This window comes from Peromyscus maniculatus, chromosome 5, assembly GCF_049852395.1.
Source record: "Peromyscus maniculatus bairdii isolate BWxNUB_F1_BW_parent chromosome 5, HU_Pman_BW_mat_3.1, whole genome shotgun sequence".
NCBI lineage: Eukaryota > Metazoa > Chordata > Mammalia > Rodentia > Cricetidae > Peromyscus > Peromyscus maniculatus.
In genome coordinates this window covers 19462796-19484626 of record NC_134856.1, presented here as the reverse complement: position 1 = coordinate 19484626, position 21831 = coordinate 19462796, and the positions used below count along the sequence as shown (strand labels likewise).

Below are 21831 nucleotides of genomic sequence, written 5' to 3'. Positions count from 1 at the left end.
TGTTGCGATTTGGAAGGTTTGTTTTTCTTTATTTGCCTGTCTGGATGTCGAGCTCCCAACACCATTTGTTATAGACTGTCCCCATTGAAACTCTTTTCTCCTTCTTAAAAATAAAATGGCGTGGTGTAGCTCAGTAGGTCACTTACCTACCTAGCTCAAGGCCTGGAGTTTGAACACTAGCATGAGAAAATAAATTTGATTAATTAGTTGGCTGATTCCATGGGCATAGGCCTGGCAAGATGATACAGCAAGTTAACGTGCTTGCCATGCTACCTGAGGGCCTCAGTTCAAATCCTGGAACCTACAGTACAAGGAAAGAACTGACTGATAAAAGTTGTTCTCTCCCCAGTCCACATGTGCCATGGCACACAGTACATATGTCCACATGCATGTATACACGCAATACACATATAACCAATAACTTTATTATAATAATAATTTTTAAATGGACATATATCATATCTCTCTATTGCTGAGTTGTGTGTCTATGTCTACCAGTACCACATTGACTTTAATACAATTAGACAGCAGTATAATAAATTTTGAAATGGAATAAACTGATTCCTGTACTTTCTTCTTTGTTTCTGCAATTATTTTTAACATTTTCCATATAATGTAGAGTAATCTTGTCTGTAACTACAAAAGTCCTGCTGGGATTTTAATGGACTTCTTTAATGAACTTCTTACATAGACAATCATGCCATTTGGAAATTGAAGATTAGCTGTGGAATTTCTGTAGATCAGATTTCATTTTTAGCTATTGAGAACTTTTCTCACGGACACTGACTTTTTCTAATGCCTTTTATCCATTGGTTGATATAACCATATAGTTTTAGAGTGTTGATAGGATAGATTATATTGATTGACCTTTTTATAATTAAACCAGGCTGTATCCCTGGAATAAATCCCACTTAGTTATAATGAGAGTTCATGTCCCACCTTGTTGAATGATGTTGAGGATTTTAATGGGTATGCTCGGAAGAGGTGTGTATAGGCCATAGGGGTCTATAGATTCGTTTTTTATTTTATGTATAACTTTTGGTGTCAAGGTAATGTTTGCTTCATAACATGAATTCTACATGGGAGAATTGTGTTCAGTTATTCATTTTAAATATTTGGTATAAATCTAGTGAAATCCTACAGTCATCATGATTTTGTCTTGACTATTTTTTCTCTAATCAAAATATAAATACATCATTTTACACCCTCCTTCCAACACCTTCCATGCCATCCATTCTCTTTCAAATTTGTGGCCTCTTCTTGAATTACTGTTATTACATACATAAGTGAATACACATATATATACACAACCTGCTGGGTCTGTTCAGTGTTGCTAGCATGTATATTATTTTAGGGCTGACTATTTGGTATAGTAACCACTTAGGGGCTCATCCCTGGGGAAGATCAATTGTTCTTCTCCCAGCAGTTGTTAATTGCCTGTCACTCCTCATTTAAGGGTGGGGTTCTATGAGATTTCCCCTGTGTTGACATAGCAACTGGTATTGTCATTGTTCAGACCTTGTTTCAGCAGCCCTATTGTTTAAGATTTCATGGGTGTAGCTTTCCTGTAGTGTCTGTAAGATACAGTCCACAACAGACTTCTTGGTCCTCTGGTTCTTCTGATATTTCTTCTCCCTTTTCCACAACGTTCCCTGAGTCTTTGGTGTAGGAGTTCTGTTGTAGATGTATTAACAGGACACCCCATGGTTAGTTGCTATTTATATTTTGACTGTTTGTGGCATTCTGTTATGGTCTCCATATGTTGGAAAAATAAGTTTCTTTGATGAAGGGTTCAACCTATACTTACCTGTGGGTATAAGGATACCTATGTGGAATGCTGTTAGCAAGGCAGTAGATTCTCTTAAGATCCACGACCTTATGAGGTTGGCTAGATTTGCAGTTCCAGGCATGATTTCTTTCCTTGATCAGGCTTTACATCCCATTAGATAGCTGTTGGTTACCCCCAAAATGTAAATGCCACTATTGTACCTTTAAGGATATCTTGCCCGGTCACCTGACATAGATGTCACAGTGGGACAGGACAATTGATTGCTTTCTTCTGTTGGCAGCTTGCATAGCACCTTCTGATACTATGCAAGCTCATCCTCAAAAGGGAGTTCTTGGATCAGATCAAGCTTGAATCCTTCAAGTCCTGTGTCCAAAGTTGGTGATGTCTTTAGCAACAGGGTCTTACCTTCAGTTTCTGGGAAGCAACCAAGGGTAACAGCACATTGTTACTGTTTGGGGAGTCTCTTGGAGCCCCCTGGCCAGCTCTAAAGGAGGTTTCTCATGATTGGTGCTGGGATTTTTGATAGTCTGTGGCTCTTGGGGGAGACGTTATCTTCCCAAATGGCATAACCATAACTTCATATATATATGGAGAGAGAGATCACATAAACTTAGACATACTTTATATAATTTTAGGTTAATATAAAATAATGTAATTCCCTATGGCTATCTCAATCATCCTTAGTGTTCTTTATTTCTCCTCCTTCTCCTTCATATTGTCTCTCTCTCTCACCTCCCATTATAGAGCTATCCTATTTGTTAATTCCATATTGAGAAAATAGTGGTAGTTTGTGTTTTCTTGCTTTTCTGGGAACTGGGGAGTTTCTAAGTGGCAAATTTATGCATGTAGAATTGTTTGGAGTTTTTTTTTTTTAATTATCCATTTGATGTCTCTAGTGTTTGATACTGGTCATTGTGGCTTTCATTTTCTTTCTTTACAAGTTTTTCTAGATATTTGTCAATTTTAGTTAGTGATACTTTTTTAAAAATCAGTTCATTATTTCATAACTTTTCTGGGTTTTTTTTTTTGTTTTTTTTTTTTTAACCTTGAATAGGTTTAATTTGCTCTTTTTCTGGTGAAGGTTTAACTAAGGTGAAGGCTTAGATAATTGATTTGTTTGTGAGCCTAGCCTTTAACGGCTGAGCTGTCCCTCCAGCCCAATAATTGATTTGAATCTTTTCTAAATACATGCTATAAAATTTCCCTCCCAGTTTTACTTTAACCTTTCCATATACATTTTAACGTGTCATATATTTAATGTGTCCATTTTCTCCTTCATTTTACAGGAGATGTCCTCTGTGAGCCCGATGGGTATAAGAAGGGTGTGCCTTGTTTAGAACTGCTATGAGAGAACAGTCAATTCCTGTTATTCTTCTGCTACCAATTTTACTTTCATTCCATTGTAAACAAAGAACACAGCATAACTTAAATAAGTTTATATTTTTGAGGTTTCTGTTCATGGTCAGTGTGTGGTCTGTATTGGTGTATCTTAGCATGTGCTTTGAAAGGATGTGTTATGCGGCAATGTGATGATTCAGTGGGTGAAAAGCTTACTTTGAAAGCCTGACACCTGAATTTGGTCCCTAGAACCCACATAAGGATATGTAGAGAGAAACAACTTGAACAATTTGTCCGCTGGCCTCCACACATGCACCATGGTACATGTACCAGCATGTGTACATGCACGCACACACGCACACATTATATGCACATGTAAACAACAATAATAAAATAGAATAGAATGAAATAAAACTTGAAAATATTTGTGTGTTTTGCCTTGTTGTATAGATTATTCTAAAAGCCAGTTCCCATTGGTAGTGCATCAAGTCCTCCTATATCCCAGTTCCCATTGGTAGTGGCATTAAGTCCTCCTATATCTCAACTCACATTGGTAGTGCATTAAGTCCTCCTATATCTCAGCTCCCATTGGTAGTGGCATTAAGTCCTCCTATATCTCAACTCACATTGGTAGTGCATTAAGTCCTCCTACATCCCTGCTGATTCATCCCCTTGTTCCACCAACCGTTTAAAGTCCGTTGACAGCTCCAGTGTGACTATCTTTTGATTTTTCTCTGTTCTCTCACTTTGACTTCACATACCTTGAAGCCTTATGGTTGGTCCATATATACTTAGCACTACTATCTCTTCTTGTTGCACCTATCTCTTTTATCATATAATGTCTCTCTGGTAATTTTCTTTGCTCTGAAGTTCACTTCATGTATTATTACTATATTCATCCTAGCTTTCTTTTGATTAGTGTTTACGTGACATATACCTTTTACTATTCTTTTACTTTCATTCTACCTATACTGTTACATTTGAAATGAGATCCTTATTAGCAGTATGTAGTTAAATTGTAGTTTAACTCTGCATTCTTTTAATTATTTTTTTAAAGATTTATTTCTTAGTTTTCATTTATTTGTGTGTTTGTGTGCACATGTGTACAGATGCCCCCAGAGGCCAGAAAAGGGCATTGGGTTCTCTAGAGCTGTAGTTACATGCTTGTGAGTCACCCAATGAGGGTACGAGGGACTGAACTCAGGTCCTTGGGATGAGCAGCAGGTGTTCTTAACTGCCTGTCTTACTACTAGGTCACTTCTGACACCATCTTAATAAGACAGAAACATTCCTTTCTTTAATCATTGATGTATTGAGAATCCAGAGTCTCTGTTGATTCCATAATTGATTGGAAGGGGCTTCTCTTATCATCCATCTTGAACAGCAGCCTTAGCTTTCTCTCATTACTTGCTTGGCATCACAGAGGCTGAGCATGCTGAGACCTAACATGCACTGGACTGGATAGGAGGACATCATCACAGTTTTATCTGAGTGGGCTGGCTATTGGCTAAATGATTGCGTTTCCTGGTCCTTAGTATTAGAGCAGACCTTTTTTATGTTTCTGTGTGTGTGTGTGTGTGTGTGTGTGTGTGTGAGAGAGAGAGAGAGAGAGAGAGAGAGAGAGAAAGAGAGAGAGAGAGAGAGAGAGAGAGAGAGAGAGAGAGAGAGAGAGAGAGAGCGAGCATGTGCATGTGTTTGGATGAACATACGCTATGCCATGGGAAGTGGCGTGAGGGTCACAGCACACCTCCCTGCCCAGCCAGTTTCCCATGCACCTCGTTCTTGCCTCTGCAACTGCACTGCAGACTCCAGAGTAGTTAGCCATGAGCCTGTTTGTCAATGCTTTTTTGGGAGGTCTCCCTGCATTTTCAGTTTATCTGTGGCTGTCAGTCTATAAGGCAAAGAAGGAACCCAGGGAAATCACTGCATTGTTATTTCTAAAGTTCTGGAGATGGTGGCCTGTCTGCCTTCTTCTCTTTGTCTTTTTGAGCAGTAATATGTTTGTTTTGTTCGTAATGTCTGGGATTTTTAGTTATATGTAATGAGAACAAGGAATATCATCCTCATTTCACTCTCCCATCCACATAGATTTTAAAGTGTTTAATCACTTTTTAATCTTAAAATAAATTGCTTAAGGACAGTTTATATAAACATCTAAAATATTGATAAAGCAGTAATAAATAGCTTAGTGTGATAATTCTAATTTATTCACTCATTTCCCTAAAGGAGTCCAGGGCCTTAAGTAGGAACATTCTACCACTGAGCCTGTTGGATTAACTTTTCTTAGGAGAGATGTGAGTGAGCATCTCTTCACCCCAGACAGGGCTCTAACAACAGAACAAAGAACAACTGCATCCATGTTCAACTTAGTGACCGTGACTTCATTGTACTTAATAGGAACAAGGTTCGGAGTACTTAAAAGAACACGGTGAGCAGAGTGCTGCATCACCAGAGTACTCCACCCCAGCTACATCCATGTTCAACTTGGTGAACCATGACTTCACTGTGCTTACAGCAACAAGGTTCAGGGTACTCACAAGAACACGGTGAGCAGAGTGCTGCATCACCAGAGCACCCCACCCCAGCATGGATGATGACGTCAAAGCTGCATAGTTGTTCTGACCCCCACTTGAGTTCAGCTTCTACCACTGTACTTGAACACCCCCGGAAGCTACATGCATCTGACCAGAATTAAATATGCTGGGGGGATGCCAGATCAGAAGAGTACTGGGATTTCAGATGAGGATGTAATGCCCCTCCCCATCTCTTGTGGGTAGTCACACATGCTCTGATTAAGATAGAACTGCCATGCTGTACTCTCAGGAAGGTGTCCTACAACAGAGCTACACACTGGGCCAATCGTTCTGAAATTTGACATACATGCAAACACTTGGAGGGCAATAAACATGGCTTAGTGGGACCTCCCCCCAGTGAAGAGTGAAAACTGGCATTCCTAACACCTTCTTAGGTGCTGCTGCTCCTGCTGCTTCAGGACTACACTAGAGAAATACTGACTTGATGACAGGTTGTTGATTTTCAATGATGTGAGCTATATATGCAGTTGGGTCTGAGTAAAACATACAAATGTACAGTAGGTAAAATAAACTGGACATGAGAACTTCAGTTATGCCAGGAACAGGCATGATCCAAACAAGGACAAAAACTCACTCTGCTTAGAATAATCTTATAGAACATTGTATTTTTAATGGAGTAAGTAATTTTCAGCACTGTTATATGTAGCATCTGAGAGGCCAAAGGAGTGAGACACTGAGAGAAATAACACTCACTTTATTACAGAGAATATAGCCCAAAATGAGAGAGAGAGTAGTGATCAGAAATTCTGTGGATGTAAAGTAATGCCAATTTTATTGGATCCTAGAAAGTGCATATTTGAGTGGCTATGCTAAATCACATTCTGTAACAAGAATATGACACGCAAAATTCCTTTTGAAGACTCAGAATTGACACCTAAAGAGCCTGTTTCATTGATCTGAGTAATGATGTCCACCGGGCGGTGACCGCACAGGGCACACACCCAAATTCACTGTTCTTTGTCAAGTTCATGAATGAAACTGCTCCATTCAGTGGTAGAGTCTAAAAATAGTTTCCACGGGTGATTAGTATAAAAAAAATTAAAATAATGAAGTGTGGGACTGGTGTTTTTCCCCCATGGAGGTTGTAATGACTGTTCATAAAGAGATTTACGTGGTATGTCAGTAATAATCTCTTTTCTTCTCTCTAGCTCGGTTGGTTTAGCAAAAGCAGCCTTAGAAGCAATTAATGGATTTAACCTTTTTGGAAACCAGGTACAAAAAATTTTTTAAATTATTTGAATGTTTATGTAATTTTACTATCTGTTGTCAAAATAATTTCCTTAAAACCTGTGATGACCTGAAATGTATGTGGCAGCCCATGCTTGAACACCTTTGCGTTGAAATAATTGTCACTTAAAGTTTAGCTTTCATTTTGTGGTGGTGGTACCGTTTTCTGTATTTATTTATTTGTTTGTTTGTTTTTTACATCCTGATCACAGTTCCCCCTCCCCTCCAATCCACTCTTCCTCCGTTTCTCTTCAGAAAAGGGCAGGCCTCCCATGAACATCAACCAGCCATGGTATATCAAGTTGCAGTGAGCCTAGACACCTCCTCTCCTATTAAGGCTGAACAAGGCACCCTGGTAGGAGGAAAGGGTCTCAAAAGCAGGTAACAGAGTCTGAGACATCTCCTGCTCCCACTGTTAGGAGTCCCATAAGATCAAGTTACACAACTGTAACATATATGCATAGGGCCCAGATCAGCCCAAGCAGGCTCCCTGGTTGTTGGTTAAGTCCCTGTGAGCCCCCATGAGTCCAGGTTAGTTGATTCTGTGAGTTTTCTTGTGATGTCCTTGACCTCTCTGGCTTCTACAATTCTGCTTCCCCCTCTTCTGCAGGATTCACTGAGCTCCACCTAATGTTTGGCTGTGAGCCTCTGCACCTGTTTCCATCAGTTGCCGGATGAAGCCTGAAGCCTCTCTGATGATAGTTGGGCTAGGCAATGATCTATGAGTATAGCAGAGTATCATTAGGAATCATTTCATTGACTTTTGTTTTCTAGCCATGTTCTGTTCTATCCTAGGTGTCTGGGCTATCCTGCATCCGGGTCCTGGCCCTCCAGACAGTGTCAGGAGTGCTCTCTCTCTTAGTATGGGTCTCAAGCTGGATTAATCACCACTTGGCCATTCACACAATTTCTGTGCCACCTTTACCCCAGCACATCTTGTAGGCAGGGCAAATTGTAGGTTGAAGGTTTTGTAGCTGAGTTGGTGTCCCCATCCCACAACTGGAAGTTTGCCTGGTTACAGGAGATGGCTGGTTCAAACTCAGTATCTTCTGCTGCTAGGAGTCTTAGCTAGGGTCACCCTCATAGATTCTTGGGAGTTTCTGTTGCACTAGGTCTCCAGCTTTTCCCAGAGATGCCCCAATCCCAGTCATCTTTCCCAGTCTCTCTCCCTCCATCCTAACCCCCACCTGATCCCTTCTGTTCCAACCACACCTCGTCAGTCATAATACCTCCCTAGTCCATGAGCAGTTTCTATTATTTTCCCCTCCACAGTGAGATTCATGCTTCTGTTCTTGAACCTTCCTTCTTACTTAGCTTCTCTGGGTCTGCAAATTGTAGCATGGTTATCCTTTACGTTATGGTGAATATCCACTAGTGAGTACATACCATGTTTTGCTTTCTGGGTCTGAATTACTTCACTCAGTGAGATCTTTTCTAGTTTGGTTCATTTGCCTTCAAATTTCACGATGTCGTTGTTTTTAATAGCTGAGTAACACTCCATTGTGTAAATGTACCATTTTTTTTTATCCATTCTTCAGTTGAGGGACATCTAGGTTGTTTCCAGGTTCTGGCTATTATAAATAAAGCTTCTATGAACATAGTTGAGCAAGTGTCCTTGTGGTATGGTAGAGCATCCTTTGAGTATATACCCAAGAGTCGTATAGTTGGGTCTTGAGATAGATTGATTTCCAAATTTCTGAGAAACTGCCATATTGATTTTGAAAGTGACTGTACAAGTTTGTATTCCCACCAGCAATGGAGGAGTGTTCCCTTTGCTCCACATCCTCTCCAGCATGAGCTGTCACTTGTGTTATTGATCTTAGCCATTCTGACAGGTGTAAGATAGAATCTCAAAGTCATTTTGATTTGCATTTCCCTGATGGCTAAGGATGTTGAACATTTCTTTAAGTACTTCTTAGCCGTTTGAGATTCCTCTGTTGAGAATTCTCTGTTTAGATCTATATGCCATTTTTAATTGGATTATTTGGTTTTTTGATGACTAGTTTCTTAAGTTTTTTATATACTTTGGATATCAGCCCTCTGACTTGATAAATCTAACTTTTGTTGTTGGATAACCTTTCCATTCTCTGAGTTGTTTCTGCAGAGTTTCACATTGTTGATATATCCCTGGCATTATGTACCATATAGTGTCTATGTCAGTTCTCATGTTGGTTTCAACTTAATGCATTTCAGTGTGTGTGTCATGCAGAGGGGGAGTTTTTGTAATGTCTGCAGTGAGGATGGGAAGTTGTAGGCCCAGTGAACTTCAACAGCCTGTAATCATATGTCTGAAATCCTCTCTCTCTCTCTCTCTCTCTCTCTCTCTCTCTCTCTCTCTCTCTCTCTCTCTCTCTCTCTCTCTGTATTTGTATGTGTATATAGAGCAGAACCCAGAAAATCATCTTAGATTTTCATGAGATCTTTAAGCAGATATTGCACTTACAGAATTTAATGGCTGACAGTAGATTCAGTTGTTGCTGAAAGAGAATGAGTAAGAGAAAATTCACTATTCTGGGTCAAGAACTAGACTAATTTTCTTCAGGAATGTTTGTAGATTCCTGAAATGACAAAACAATGTGACATTCCATGTGACTGTAATTAACAGCTAGCTACTGGGGTTCTTAGTAATAGAGGGATAGTGCAGAGGCAGTGGGATCCTCTAAAATGATTTTTTAGAAAAATGAAGAAGCCCGATAAAGAAATTAACAAACTGGGATGGACCGAGTATTCTCTAGCATTTCACAAGGCATCCTGGATTAAAGCAGAGGGCTTTAACATGACAACAGTTTGGAAAGGTTAGACCTTCCTAGGCTGCCAAAGAGAAACTGAGTGGGGCTGAGTGTCCAGGTTGGCTGTGGCCTGGTAGTGATTGGATTGGTTTTGGTCATGGTGTAGCTTTGCTGAAGTACCATGCTGTTTAACACCATACCCCCTCTTCTCCAAGCTCTTTCCATACAGTCACCGTGCTTTATCAAGACTTTTTCTGGAACATCTGACTTGCCTAATCAGGCATTTTGAGTCTTAGCTATAAATGTTCTGCCAATATTGTTTCTTAGTGTGTTTTTTAATCTTGTGTGCACATTAAAAGCATTACAGGAATTCAAAAGGCAGTTATGACACCCTGGCTCCCTCCTGACCTGCTATAAAGAAGGCTGTAGTTTTAACGCTCAGGAATTCTAAATTGCAGGCAAGAACATAGCTGTTTTTAAATAACTATGTGCTAAATGTTACTAAATGGGCTATTCATTTATTATTTCAGGTAGAAATAGAAGTAAATTGGTCTTTTTCCTTTAGCCACACAAGTAGTAATGGATTAGATACAAAAAAAGGACAGTCATAAAAACCTATTCAGATGAGACCCAACCTAAAACCAACCAGCCAGCCAATTGACGTACCAAAGTGTACATGAAAAAGTAAAACATGAAACAAACTATCAGATCAACTAGTATTTCAACTAGTCTCAGAAGTGTTTGTTCGGGTCATGAGGCTTAAGGGGAGAGGGCAGCCCTTCCATACTACTACAGCTCATGTCCTCATGTAGCTGGAAGGTTTCCTGTATCCTGTCCAGTCCTTCAGCCACTCAGACCCAAATAAACACACAGAGGCTTATATCAATTACAAATTGCATGACCATGGCCTATTGCTCAATTTTCTTGCTAGCTAGCTCTTGTAACTAAACTCAGCCCATTTCTATTCATCTATATGCTGCCACGTGTTCCATAGCTCTACCTGTGTGCCATTACGTACTGCTCCATGGACTGCAGGATGGCATCTCTCTGCCTCTCCTTTCTCTTCTTCCTATTTCTCCTGGATTTTCCTGCCTGGCTCCATCCTGCCCTACCATAGGCCAATGCAGCTTTATTTATCAACCAATCAGAGTAACACATATTCACAGCATACAGAAAGACATCCCATAGCATCCTCATATGATGGTCAAGTTCAGTCATTGTGTGCATTAATTGGAGGAAGCAATGACAGATACTAATTTGGACAGAGAGATTGAGCTGATGACAGATTTGGACAGAGAGATTGAGCTATTAGTTGTAAAGAGGCTCTGAGTAGAGTCAGCATACTATGCAGAGTTGTGGTTTTAGGGAGTAGAGGATAAAAATCAACCAAGGGACTGGAGAGATGGCTCAGTGGTTATGAGCTCTATCAGAGGTCCTGTATAGTTGGAGTTTTCCTGTGTCCCTGGCTCCTGCAGCCCTCCAGACCCAAGTAAACACACAGGGACTTATATTACTTATAAACTGTATGGCCGTGGTAGGCTTCTTGCTATCTAGTTCTTACATCTTAAATTAACCCATTTTTATTAATCATAAGTTGCCATATGGCTTATGGCTTACTGGAACTTTACATCTTGCTTCTCCTGCTGGCAGCATCTCCGGACTTGCCTTCCACTTCCCACAATTCTCCTCTCTGTTTATCCCGCCTATACTATACTTGCTGCCTGGCTACTGGCCAATCAGCATTTTATTTATTAATTAATCAGAGCAACATATCCACAGCATATAGAGTATATCCACTGCAGTCCTGGATTCTATTCCCAGCACCCACATGGCAGCTCACAACCATCTATAACTCCAGTCCTAGGGGATTTGACAACCCATCTGGTTTCTGTGGGCACCTGGCACACATGTGAAGCAAAAACTCACTTGCAAGCAAAATACTTATATACATAAAATAAATATCAAATAGCCAAAGTTAAGAGGTTCTCTCAAATAATTCCTATAACACATCTTTTCCTGTTCTTGCCTTTATTTTTGGGAGGCAAGAGACTGACAGATGCACTGAGGTCAGACTGTAATTGGTGATGACAGATTGCTCATGTTCTGCAGTGTTCAAAACAGCAGACATCTGCATTCCTTTGAAATCTGCAGGTGATAATTCCCCAGTGACTTTAAAGACTTGCTTCTAAATGGGAAATAACTGTCTATGCCCTTGTGTAGTTTGGAGTTTTGTTTTTTGTATTTTCCCCTCCTAGAAATCTGGGCCATGATGCCTATAGTGTGGTATATATTTTTATACAAATGGTAGAGTTCTCTGGTAGTCTCTCTCAGTGTTAGCAAGTGGTGACCTCATCAGATTATTTTCCCATAGGCATGTATCTTAAAGACTGGCAGATGAAAATTGGGATTTCAACAAATACTTGATGAATTTAAGTAACTAATGTACTTATTTGTGGCCAGAAAATAGTAGTTTACTATTTATTTTATCACATAATAGAGGGATTTACCAAAGTTGCCTTTTTAGTTTCAAATTATCCTTTTATAGATTATATATTTTAAAGGTCCAATTTCAAACAGATGTTATTGGCCTACAGACACATTATAGCTCCAGTTGTTTTGTGTATTCACAGGCCCCTAACTCACTCACATTCTTCTAAATGTCTGCTTGCTGCTGCTTCTGCCAGAATTCAGGCTCTGGCTTAGGACCTCACTGTAGCTCGAGTTTTCATGCCTTGCCCACAGTCAGGACAAATCTTTGTCACTCACCAGTCCCATAGCCGCTCAGACCCAACCAAGTAAACACAGAGACTTCTATTGGTTACAAACTGTATGGCCGTGGCAGGCTTCTTGCTAACTGTCCTTATATCTTAAATTAATCCATTTCCACAAATCTATACCCTGCCACGCAGCTCGTGGCTTACTGGCATCTTCACATGCTGTTTGTCCTTGCGGGCGGCTGGCAGGCAGTGAGTCCTTCTGCCTTCCTGGTCTTTTATTTCTCCTCTCTGTTAGTCCCGCCTATACTTCCTGCCTAGCCACGGCCAATCAGGTTTTATTTATTGACCAATCAGAGCAACTTGACATACAGACCATCCCCCAGCACAGCCGAGTGCAGACCATCTCAGACTCCTGCACTCAGGGCTGTGGTCCTAATCATCCTCTCTGCAGACCTGCTGGGTAAAGCCATGAGGAACCCGAGAACGGGCTTCCACAGGACATACAGAACATCCCACAGCACCTCACTTCTGCTGACCCGGGAACCTAGCTCTGTTTTGCTGCAGTATAGCTATTGAGAGAGCCTCACTCATCCATTATCAATCACTTGCCAGAATTAAAGACTTGTTGAAGATGGTGTTCTGAATGAAGAATCATTCTGTTTTTCAAGATAATGTTCACAGAGAATACGAATTAACAGGAAGCATATGTAACTAGTTAGTCTGACACTTGGATCTCCTGTCTGGTCCTCCTAGGCTTGAAATTTCAGTCAGGTGATTAAGTCCAGGTATTAGAGTTTCAAGGTGTGTGAGTCTTTGATGTTGGGTAGAATTGGGGTGAGATTTAGAATGTGATTTTAAAACTACATAAAATATAAGATGCCTGGTTGTTTATTTATTTATTTATTTATTTAGTTTTTTTTAAGAGAGGGTTTCTCCGTGTAGTTTTGGTGCCTGTCCTGGATCTCACTCTGTAGACCAGGCTGGCCTTGAACTCACAGAGATCTGCCTGGCTCTGCTTCCCAAGTGCTGGAATTAAAGGCGTGTGCTGCCACCCAGCTTCCCCATTTATTTTTTTAAGTTTTTTTTTTAGCTTCCCATTAAAGTGATATTCATTTACACTGTACTGTTAAATATGAATGTACTATTGTCTAAATGGCAAAATTTTTCTTAAATGGTGTTGCAGACCAATTGACATTTTTTATTATATACATCTTTTTATTCAAATTTCTTGTTCTTTCTTCAAAGATTTTTTTTTAAGTGTAGGGAAATTATATAACCTAATGCTTCATTGAATGTGTTCCTGTGGCAGACTGGATTTTAGTTCTTTGCCCGGTTGAGCTAGGATTTGTCATCTTCAACTGGAGGGATAGCCCTAGCTACATGTAGCCTTTTCATGAAGCCAGCAGTGAGAGGTATGAGAGGAGGTGCCAGTGTTGTTTCTTAAGATTTTCTTACTGTCTCTTTGCACCTTCACATATTGTTATATACATAATTCTATATTGTTACCCAAACTTGTTTAGTTTGATCATCAAATCAAAATTATTTCGGTGTTCACAACACAGATTTATTAATCAAAATTATTTGATTTATCTCATATTATACTAGCTAAACTATTTCTTCATTAAAATGATTGTAATTTATTAGACAATTTATAAAATCAAAACACAATTTATAAGAAAAGAGGAAAATATTAAAATATCTAATGATATATGATTGTTTCAGAAAATATTGAAAGCATGAAAAAAGAAAATAAAGGACTAGAGAGATGCTCAGGAGCACTGGGTGCTCTTCCAGAGGACTCAAGTCCAGTTCCCAGCAGCCACGTAGAGGCTGACAACTTTCTGTAACTTAACTCCGGGCCCAGGGGAGCTGATACCCTCTTCTGGCCTTCACGGGCACCAGGCATGTGTGTGGAGCACAAACATGAATGCAGGCAAAGCATCTTTTATATGTACAACAAATAATTAATGAAAATTAAGGTTTTAAGAATTCCTTACACATTTGCATTCAGTGATAGAAAGTTCTGGAATTGTCTTTTCTCGCAGAAAGAATACCACATGGTTTACAATTCTCTGAAATGTGTTTCTTTTTCTATTTACAGGGCTGTTCTTGGTCAGTTATATTTGTGGATCTCGACGCTCACAATCGCAACAGGCAGACATTGTGCTCATTGTTACCCAGAGAATCACGCTCTCATGTGAGATGATATACAGTGAACTAAAATGAATTCTCATTTACAGTTTTTATTCTGTGTTATCTACCTCTCAAGAAAGCATAGTACAGTTCTTGCTGGATAAGGAGATGTGATGCAGATGTGTCTCCTTTCTCTAGCCTCTGAGGCTAATCAGGAAGTAAACAGTATTAGGCAAAGCTCCCCAGTCCTTTGAGTCTTCTGTTAGACCACAGAAAAATAGACATTATCTTTCTATTTTTAACAAAGGAATCATTATTTTTATAATGGGAGATAAAAAAAAAAAAGTTTATTTCAGCATGGCACAGTTGCAGATCATGTTTGACTCTTTGTCTGATGAACTTCTGTATACTTCTTGTACCTGACTGTACATTTCCCCAGGCATTCTTTATGGTTTTATCCTTCAAAAACCACTCTAAATAGAATAGTTAACTATTTTATATGAGTAATGCCAGATAATAATGAAAACAAAACCAATAAAGAAGCATTATCTGTTTATTTAATGATGTTCTGTCCATTTATTCTACCATTTAAATAGTCTTTGACAGCATTCTGATACATTTCCATGTATTTTTAGTGAGCATAACTTTTTGCTTTAAGAAATTAGAATAGTGTTTTTTATGAGTAAGCATGTTTTCATTCAATAAACAAATTTCTATAATATAAATCTAATTGCTTCTGCCATATAAATTCTAATGGGTACTAGTTTACTCAGTTATTTGTTGGTCCTTTTGTTTATTTTCACAGTTATAGGCAAATTGCTGTGTTAACTTAATTATGGTAATAAGTATTAATTTTTTTACATTCTGTTTAGTTACAATTTTTAAGTTGCAGCCTAATATTGAAATTGTAAAATTCTTTTTGTTGATGAATAAAGTGTTATCTCTTCTATCAGGTTTACAGAAACATGTCGTAGAAACATCTGTCTTAAGCTCACTGTCACTTGATAAGCTTTTTGACTTGACTTTGACAGGATTCATCTTGGACTGTGTTGGTCATGTCACTGCAGACACTTACAGTCTCTTTATCTTAATGTCCCTAGAATACAGACGCTGCCCTGCTCCCATGCATCAGTTACCCTGCGTTTGCCTTGGATGATGAAGTTCTGTTCAGCCAGACACTTGATAAAGTGATCAGAAAATTAAAAGGAAAATATGGATTTAAGCGTTTCTTAAGAGATGGATATAGAACATCATTGGAAGATCCCAACAGACGCTATTACAAACCGGCTGAAATTAAGGTACCACTAGCACATGCAAGTGTTCGAAAGCATGGATCCAAGAGAGTAACTATTGATTTGAGATCCTACTCCATCTGAATGTGTTTTAACATTATTTATTTCTAAAAATAATACCACCTATACCATGAACTTTTTCTGGGATTGAGTGCTTTTATATATTAATGCTTAGAATTGTGCTTGATACATAGTAACTGATCAAATAGTATTAACTCTTTTACCATATGGGTCACATGGATTCATTGGTTAAATAATATTTTTAGCATTTTCAGTCTTTTGCCTATTTCTCTTACATGGTTTTATTTCTCTCTGTGATCTCCTTTTATGTTATTAAGCAAATGATTTCGTTAAAGCTAATACTCCAAGCCAGGCATTGTGGTTCATGTGTTTAATGCCAGCACTTAGGAGGCAGGGGCAGAGGCAGGGGCAGGCAGATCTCTGTGAGTTTTAGGTCAATCTGGTCTACATAGTGAGTTCCAGTCTAGCTAGGGCTATACAGAGAGACCCTGTCACAAAACAAAACAAAATACCTGTACTCCTCCACCTGCTGGGTACAGCTAAAGAAAGCCATAGACTGGGAGTAGGGGCCATCCCAAATCCAGTAGACCCATGTTGACTCAGTCCTTGTAACTACTTTCGCTTCTTGTCAGTTCTGCTCTGTGATCCTTTAGGAACTTCCCTTGGGGTTGGGGATTTAGCTCAGTGGTAGAGCGCTTGCCTAGCAAGTGCAACGCCCTGGGTTTGGTCCTCAGCTCTGAAAAAAAAAAAAAAAAAAAAGACAAAATTAAAAAACAAGCAAACCTTGGACACAAGCTCTCAATTCTTTGCCTTATTCCTGTAGGGAATCTTTTGTTTCTGTGCGGCAGCCTTCCCTTCATCCACGCTTACCCTCTGTGTCTTACCTCATGGAAGATGTTGTCTCTCCTTCTTGAGGTATTCCATATGGAGAAATACACACACACACACACACACACATTTCTTTGTGCATGTACTTTCTATTTTTTTTTTTTTACTCGTTTTCTTAGGAATCGCGCTGAGCATTTTTTTTTTACCTTATGTGACTCTGTTCCTCATCTTTCCCACTTCTACCTTCCCTCCATTCTGCTTCTCTCAACTTACTTTTTCCTTTGGCATAAACACATTAATGCCCATTACTAGAGATATAAACAAAACCCTCTCTCAATGTTAATTCTTGTCTGTCTCCTGCCTTCTGTCTGTAGCCATGATCTTGAAAAGCATTGTTTGTATGTGTATAGACCTAGTATATTAGTTACTTTTCTGACTTACAGAACTAGAGACAGAAAGAATTTATGTGATGAAAGAGTAATTCTGACTCATATTCCAGGGAAAACAGTCCACCAAGGCAGGGAAGGCATGCCTTTATGGGTGGCAAACAGCTCTGGTAGTATGAACTATGTGTACTTCCTGGACAATCAAGCTGGAAGCAGAACCTATCTGAATTATAACTCTCAGAACCTACCCTTAGTGCCTTGCTCTGTTGGCTGCCAGCCCAACCTTACTTTAAAAAAGTTCTTGAAAGCTTCCAAACAGCAGCACTAACTGGGGACCCTTGATTGCCTCCTAGCTCTTGGCTGATTCCAGGCAGTTTCAGTGGCTGGGTCAAAGAGATTCTTGTTTCTCTCACTTATTTTGCTGAATCTCTTGGTGTCTGTATATTTTAATTGTGTTCTCTCTTTTGTAGTATTAAGATTGCTTTGGCCACATTTCCCCCTCTATCCCTACCTACTTTCTCTGTCAGTCTCCAACGTCTTCTACCTCTGTCTTTCATTTCATTGTGCTTTTCTTCCTACCAAGCTCTCACAGCTGTTGTTGGTAATAATGTACTCTATCCCTGACTGATAGTGTGTCTTAAAGTGTCCTCCCTACATGTGGACCTGCTTTTTAGACATACCTCTTCACTTAGGTGTCCTAGAGTTAGCTCCTGATCCTCTGCATAGCCCCATATCTGAGTCACTCTAGGCATCTCTGTATCACTTAAACACATTTTTTAAATTAAACATTTTACTGAGTGATGTATCTGTGTGTTTGTGTGTGTGTGTGCACACACACATGCATGTGCCGATATGTATAATACTGCTACAGTGAGCATGTGGAGATCAGAGGAATAGCTTACTGGGAGTTAGTTCTCTTCTTGTGCCATGTGGATCCTGGAGATGGAACTAAGGTCCTTGGGCTTGACAGCAGATGTCAATCTCGCCCATTAAACCATCTTACCAGCCCCAAACCACTTAACCAATTTTATCATTCACAAAATGTGATGGAGTTATCTTCTTTAGAAATCCTAATTTTTCTCCCCTTTTCTGTATTACTCTGTGGCTTAAACCAGTAGTTCCTAACCCTGAACAATTTTGTCACTAAACTAGACACTGGACAGGAACTGTAGATTTTTTTTATTATCTCTTGAGTTGGCATCAGATTATTGGAGGCTATGAATTATTGTTGCCTGGGGGACCAGCCTCCAGCAGCACAGGGCTCAAAGGGAATCCATGGAGTCGGTGTGTACTATGACATTTTTTATCTGAGGGGGTTAAGGGGAAAGAAACTCACATTCTCTCTTGATGATTTTCTTCCTTATTGTTCTGTATTCTTCCCTTGTGTTCTATATTCCCTTTTTTTATCTTTATCTAGAAATGTTCCTTCTATCTCTCTTGATGTTTTCTTCTCTCTTAATGTTTTCCTCCTAATTCTCTCATTCTTGATGTTTTCTTCCAACTCATTTTAACTCTATCTTTTCTCTTTCCCTTACAGCTTATATATCTCAGCAAAATCTTTCAGGCAATATAAATATTACAATGTGGTTACATTCTGTTTTTCAAGTGAATGATTACAATGAATACAAGTAAAAAACAGCATGTTTTCCATATCCCTTACATGATGAAACATTTTACATAGTACAAGTGAAAAACAAATTATCCCAAGAGCCCACATACATTCATATCCCAACAACTTTTTGTAGATTAATGGAGTGTAAGTAAACAAGGTATTCTTTTATTGGCAGGCTGTATTCTGTGGTTACAAAGAAAGGGTCAATCACTTTATTAGATAACTCAAAAGGTAATCTTCAAGGAATCACAAACTTAAACTTTTATACATGAAAAACAATCAGTAAGCTCTACTTAAAATCTTTAGGGTGCATACCCACTCATCAATAGTTTTTTGTTTGTTTGTTTATATCAGGAGATTGAGGGCAGAAATGGATACAAGGAATTAATCATCACCTTTGGTCCTCAACCAATCCTACCAAGAAAGGCACATCAGCTAATCATAATTGGGCTGCTTTGTTCTTGTTTCCTGACCTTAAAGAGTTCCTCATTCAACTATATGCCTTTCTAAAATTTTAGATTGCCTTCTAAGGTTTTTCACCTCAAATCTATTTATCAAAAACATCTAAATTATTTTCAAAGCTTTATTTCAGCTATGACGCACTGTGAAACTCATGACCACATCTCCCGTAATTTAAGCTAGCTGGGCTACTGGGACTCAATTATTTTTCTTAATCATTAACCTAAGCTGTAATCTATGCAGCTCCTCAGTAGAAACTTACGTGTTTTAGCTGTGTGACACTTCCTTGTTTTATTTTTAATCATCAAAACTCTATTTAAATTAACAATATTATTATCAATTAGACAGTACAGCTTAGGAAGAAATCATCTTCATAATAATCCACAAGAAAAAATGCCCAGTCTACTGGGATGTTTCCATGAGTTAAACACACTGCATCACAGGCAGTGGGGAATCTCCCCACACCCATTCACACCATGCCAGATACCAGAGAAAGGTGGCAGCGGCAAACATGTAAAGGCACAGCAGGAGCAAAAGACATTCTGGAGTCTGTGGTCGCGGGGCCTTTCCTATCTGAGATTCACCCTTAGGGATTTGCTCCTCGTGGGGTGACACCTGAACTTCAATTGCCACCCGCTGCTCCTCTGACACAGCCACCAACAGGAAATGATACAGAATATCCCATGTTGCACCTGAGTTATTTGTCCAAAATGTCCGTGGTACTAACGTTGAGACAAGCAGGGCTGGGTGTCATCTTTTCTCTTTGAATTATATTTATGACTTTGAGTTGATTTCCTTGTTTCCTGTTCCACAAATCATAAGTATTGCCAGCTGCCCCGCATGGAAACAAGTGTAAGAAAGACTTTAGACAGTTCTCAGTGTTCACCACTGGTTCCACTACCTCCAAGTCAGCCTGTCTTTGAGCAGTGTGGGTCCTGATTTGGCTTCCTGCCCATCTACTAGGCTTCCACTTTTACTGCTTACACCTGTATATTCTTGAATTAGTGAATTGTGATAGTTTCTTTAACATGGTTTGTCTCCCCTTAAGTCTGTAGTTTCTACTGTTTGCTCTGTGTATCACGTTTTAGCTGATTTCTGGCCATACAACCCTTCTCTGATGCTCAAGACAGACTCAGATGTTTCTTAATCTATGTTGCTGATGTCCTGTGTATGGACAGTGTATACTGAGCTGTAGTTATTTATTCATTTGCCAGCCTTCCTACTGTGCTGTGAGCCTCTGAGGGCACAGTGTCTAACTATTGTCTCCAGGGCTCTGTCTAGTTCAACTGTTTTCAACCTGTGGGTCAGCCCCTTGGAAGTTGTGTATCAGATATCCCACATATCAGATATTTACATTACAATTAATAACAGTAGCAAAATTACAGTTATGAAATAGTAATGAAATAATTTTATGGCCGGGGTCACCTCAACATGAGGAACTGTATAAAGGGTCACATCATTAAGAAGGTTGAAAAACACTGTCTAGTTAGTGCTGGGTGATAGTGAGTACTTAATACATATTTATTTCATGACTGCTGTTTAATGAGCTTTTGAATAAAAGTTCTGAAATTTTTTAAAGAAAAATTGATCTCAACCTGAATTTATTACTATAAATAAGTCGCTTACATATAACCTAAAATGTAGTTGCTCTAGTTTGTTAATGAAAACCTTAATGTTTGATTTTCTTTTTTAGCTGTTTGATGGCATTGAATGTGAATTTCCAATATTTTTCCTTTACATGATGATAGATGGTACGTGAACTTTTTCCTGAAATTTCAGATGTAGAACAAGTGGCTTAAATAGCTGAGGGGTGGGTGGATGGCCCCGCTGGTAAAGTGCTTGCCATGAGGGCCTGCGTCTGATCTCCGGCACCTGCCTGAAAAGCACGTGGCTGTAATTTCAGCTCCCGGAGACCGACATAGGTGGATCTTTGAAGCTCTTGGCCAGCCAGATTAACCAAATGGGTGAGCTCCAGGTTCAGTTCAGGTACCCGTCTCATAGAATTGGAGAGGGACTAAGGAAGACTTCCAGTATCAGTCTCTGACTTGTTCACCTACATGTCCTCATAATCATGCACCTGAAAACACATACATAAGCCACACTCAAACACACAGAATTAAAGTAATAAAAATCTTAAAAGCCTAGCTGAAATGACTGATTGCTTTCATGTAGCAGTAGATTAGACTTAAGTGATGGTAGCAACTGCAGTTTTATGTTGTTCTGCTTTCTCAGTGAATTCAAATCTTTGAAGAATTTTTAAACATCTGTGTGTGTGTGTGTGTGTGTGTGTGTGTGTGTGTGTGTGTGTGTGTACATGAATTCTTGTACAGGTGCACGCATACCATAGCACAAGATTAGAAGTCAGCAGACAACCTTAGATTTCAGTCCCTGACTTCCACATGCTTAAAGAATTTTTAAAACCGCTTTGAAGTCTTCAATATTGATGCCAGTATCTTGTTCATACTTATAAAGGAAAGCTTATCATAGAAGTCATGATTACTCTGATCATGATATTGAATATCTATAACATTTATGTTTAAGCATAGTGAAATTTCAGTTAATTCAATATTTAATTCTAAATACTAACATGACTCTCTGAAATCAATTTCTATAAAGATGTCATATCTATTTACATTTCTCTTCAGTTTTATGTTTTCATTTATATAAAATTTGGCACAATAATTTTAAAGTGTCTAGAAGTTTCTA

At 39.1% G+C, this 21831-nt stretch overlaps 2 protein-coding genes across 7 annotated transcripts in view; one reads left to right on the top strand and one right to left on the bottom strand.

Annotated features, from left to right (window-relative positions):
• Abcc12 (ATP binding cassette subfamily C member 12) overlaps window positions 1–21831 on the bottom strand; it is a 993341-nt gene that overhangs the window by 366721 nt on the left and 604789 nt on the right. The gene's annotated exons all lie outside the window — the stretch shown is intronic.
• Phkb (phosphorylase kinase regulatory subunit beta) overlaps window positions 1–21831 on the top strand; it is a 205845-nt gene that overhangs the window by 93650 nt on the left and 90364 nt on the right. For all 6 annotated transcript variants that reach the window (XM_042277369.2, XM_042277370.2, XM_076571769.1 and 3 more), the window contains 4 exons: window positions 6870–6933; window positions 14496–14591; window positions 15628–15825; window positions 20819–20876. In XM_042277369.2, coding sequence (XP_042133303.1) covers window positions 6870–6933; window positions 14496–14591; window positions 15628–15825; window positions 20819–20876 — 416 coding nt within the window. The remainder of the gene's footprint in view (window positions 1–6869; window positions 6934–14495; window positions 14592–15627; window positions 15826–20818; window positions 20877–21831) is intronic.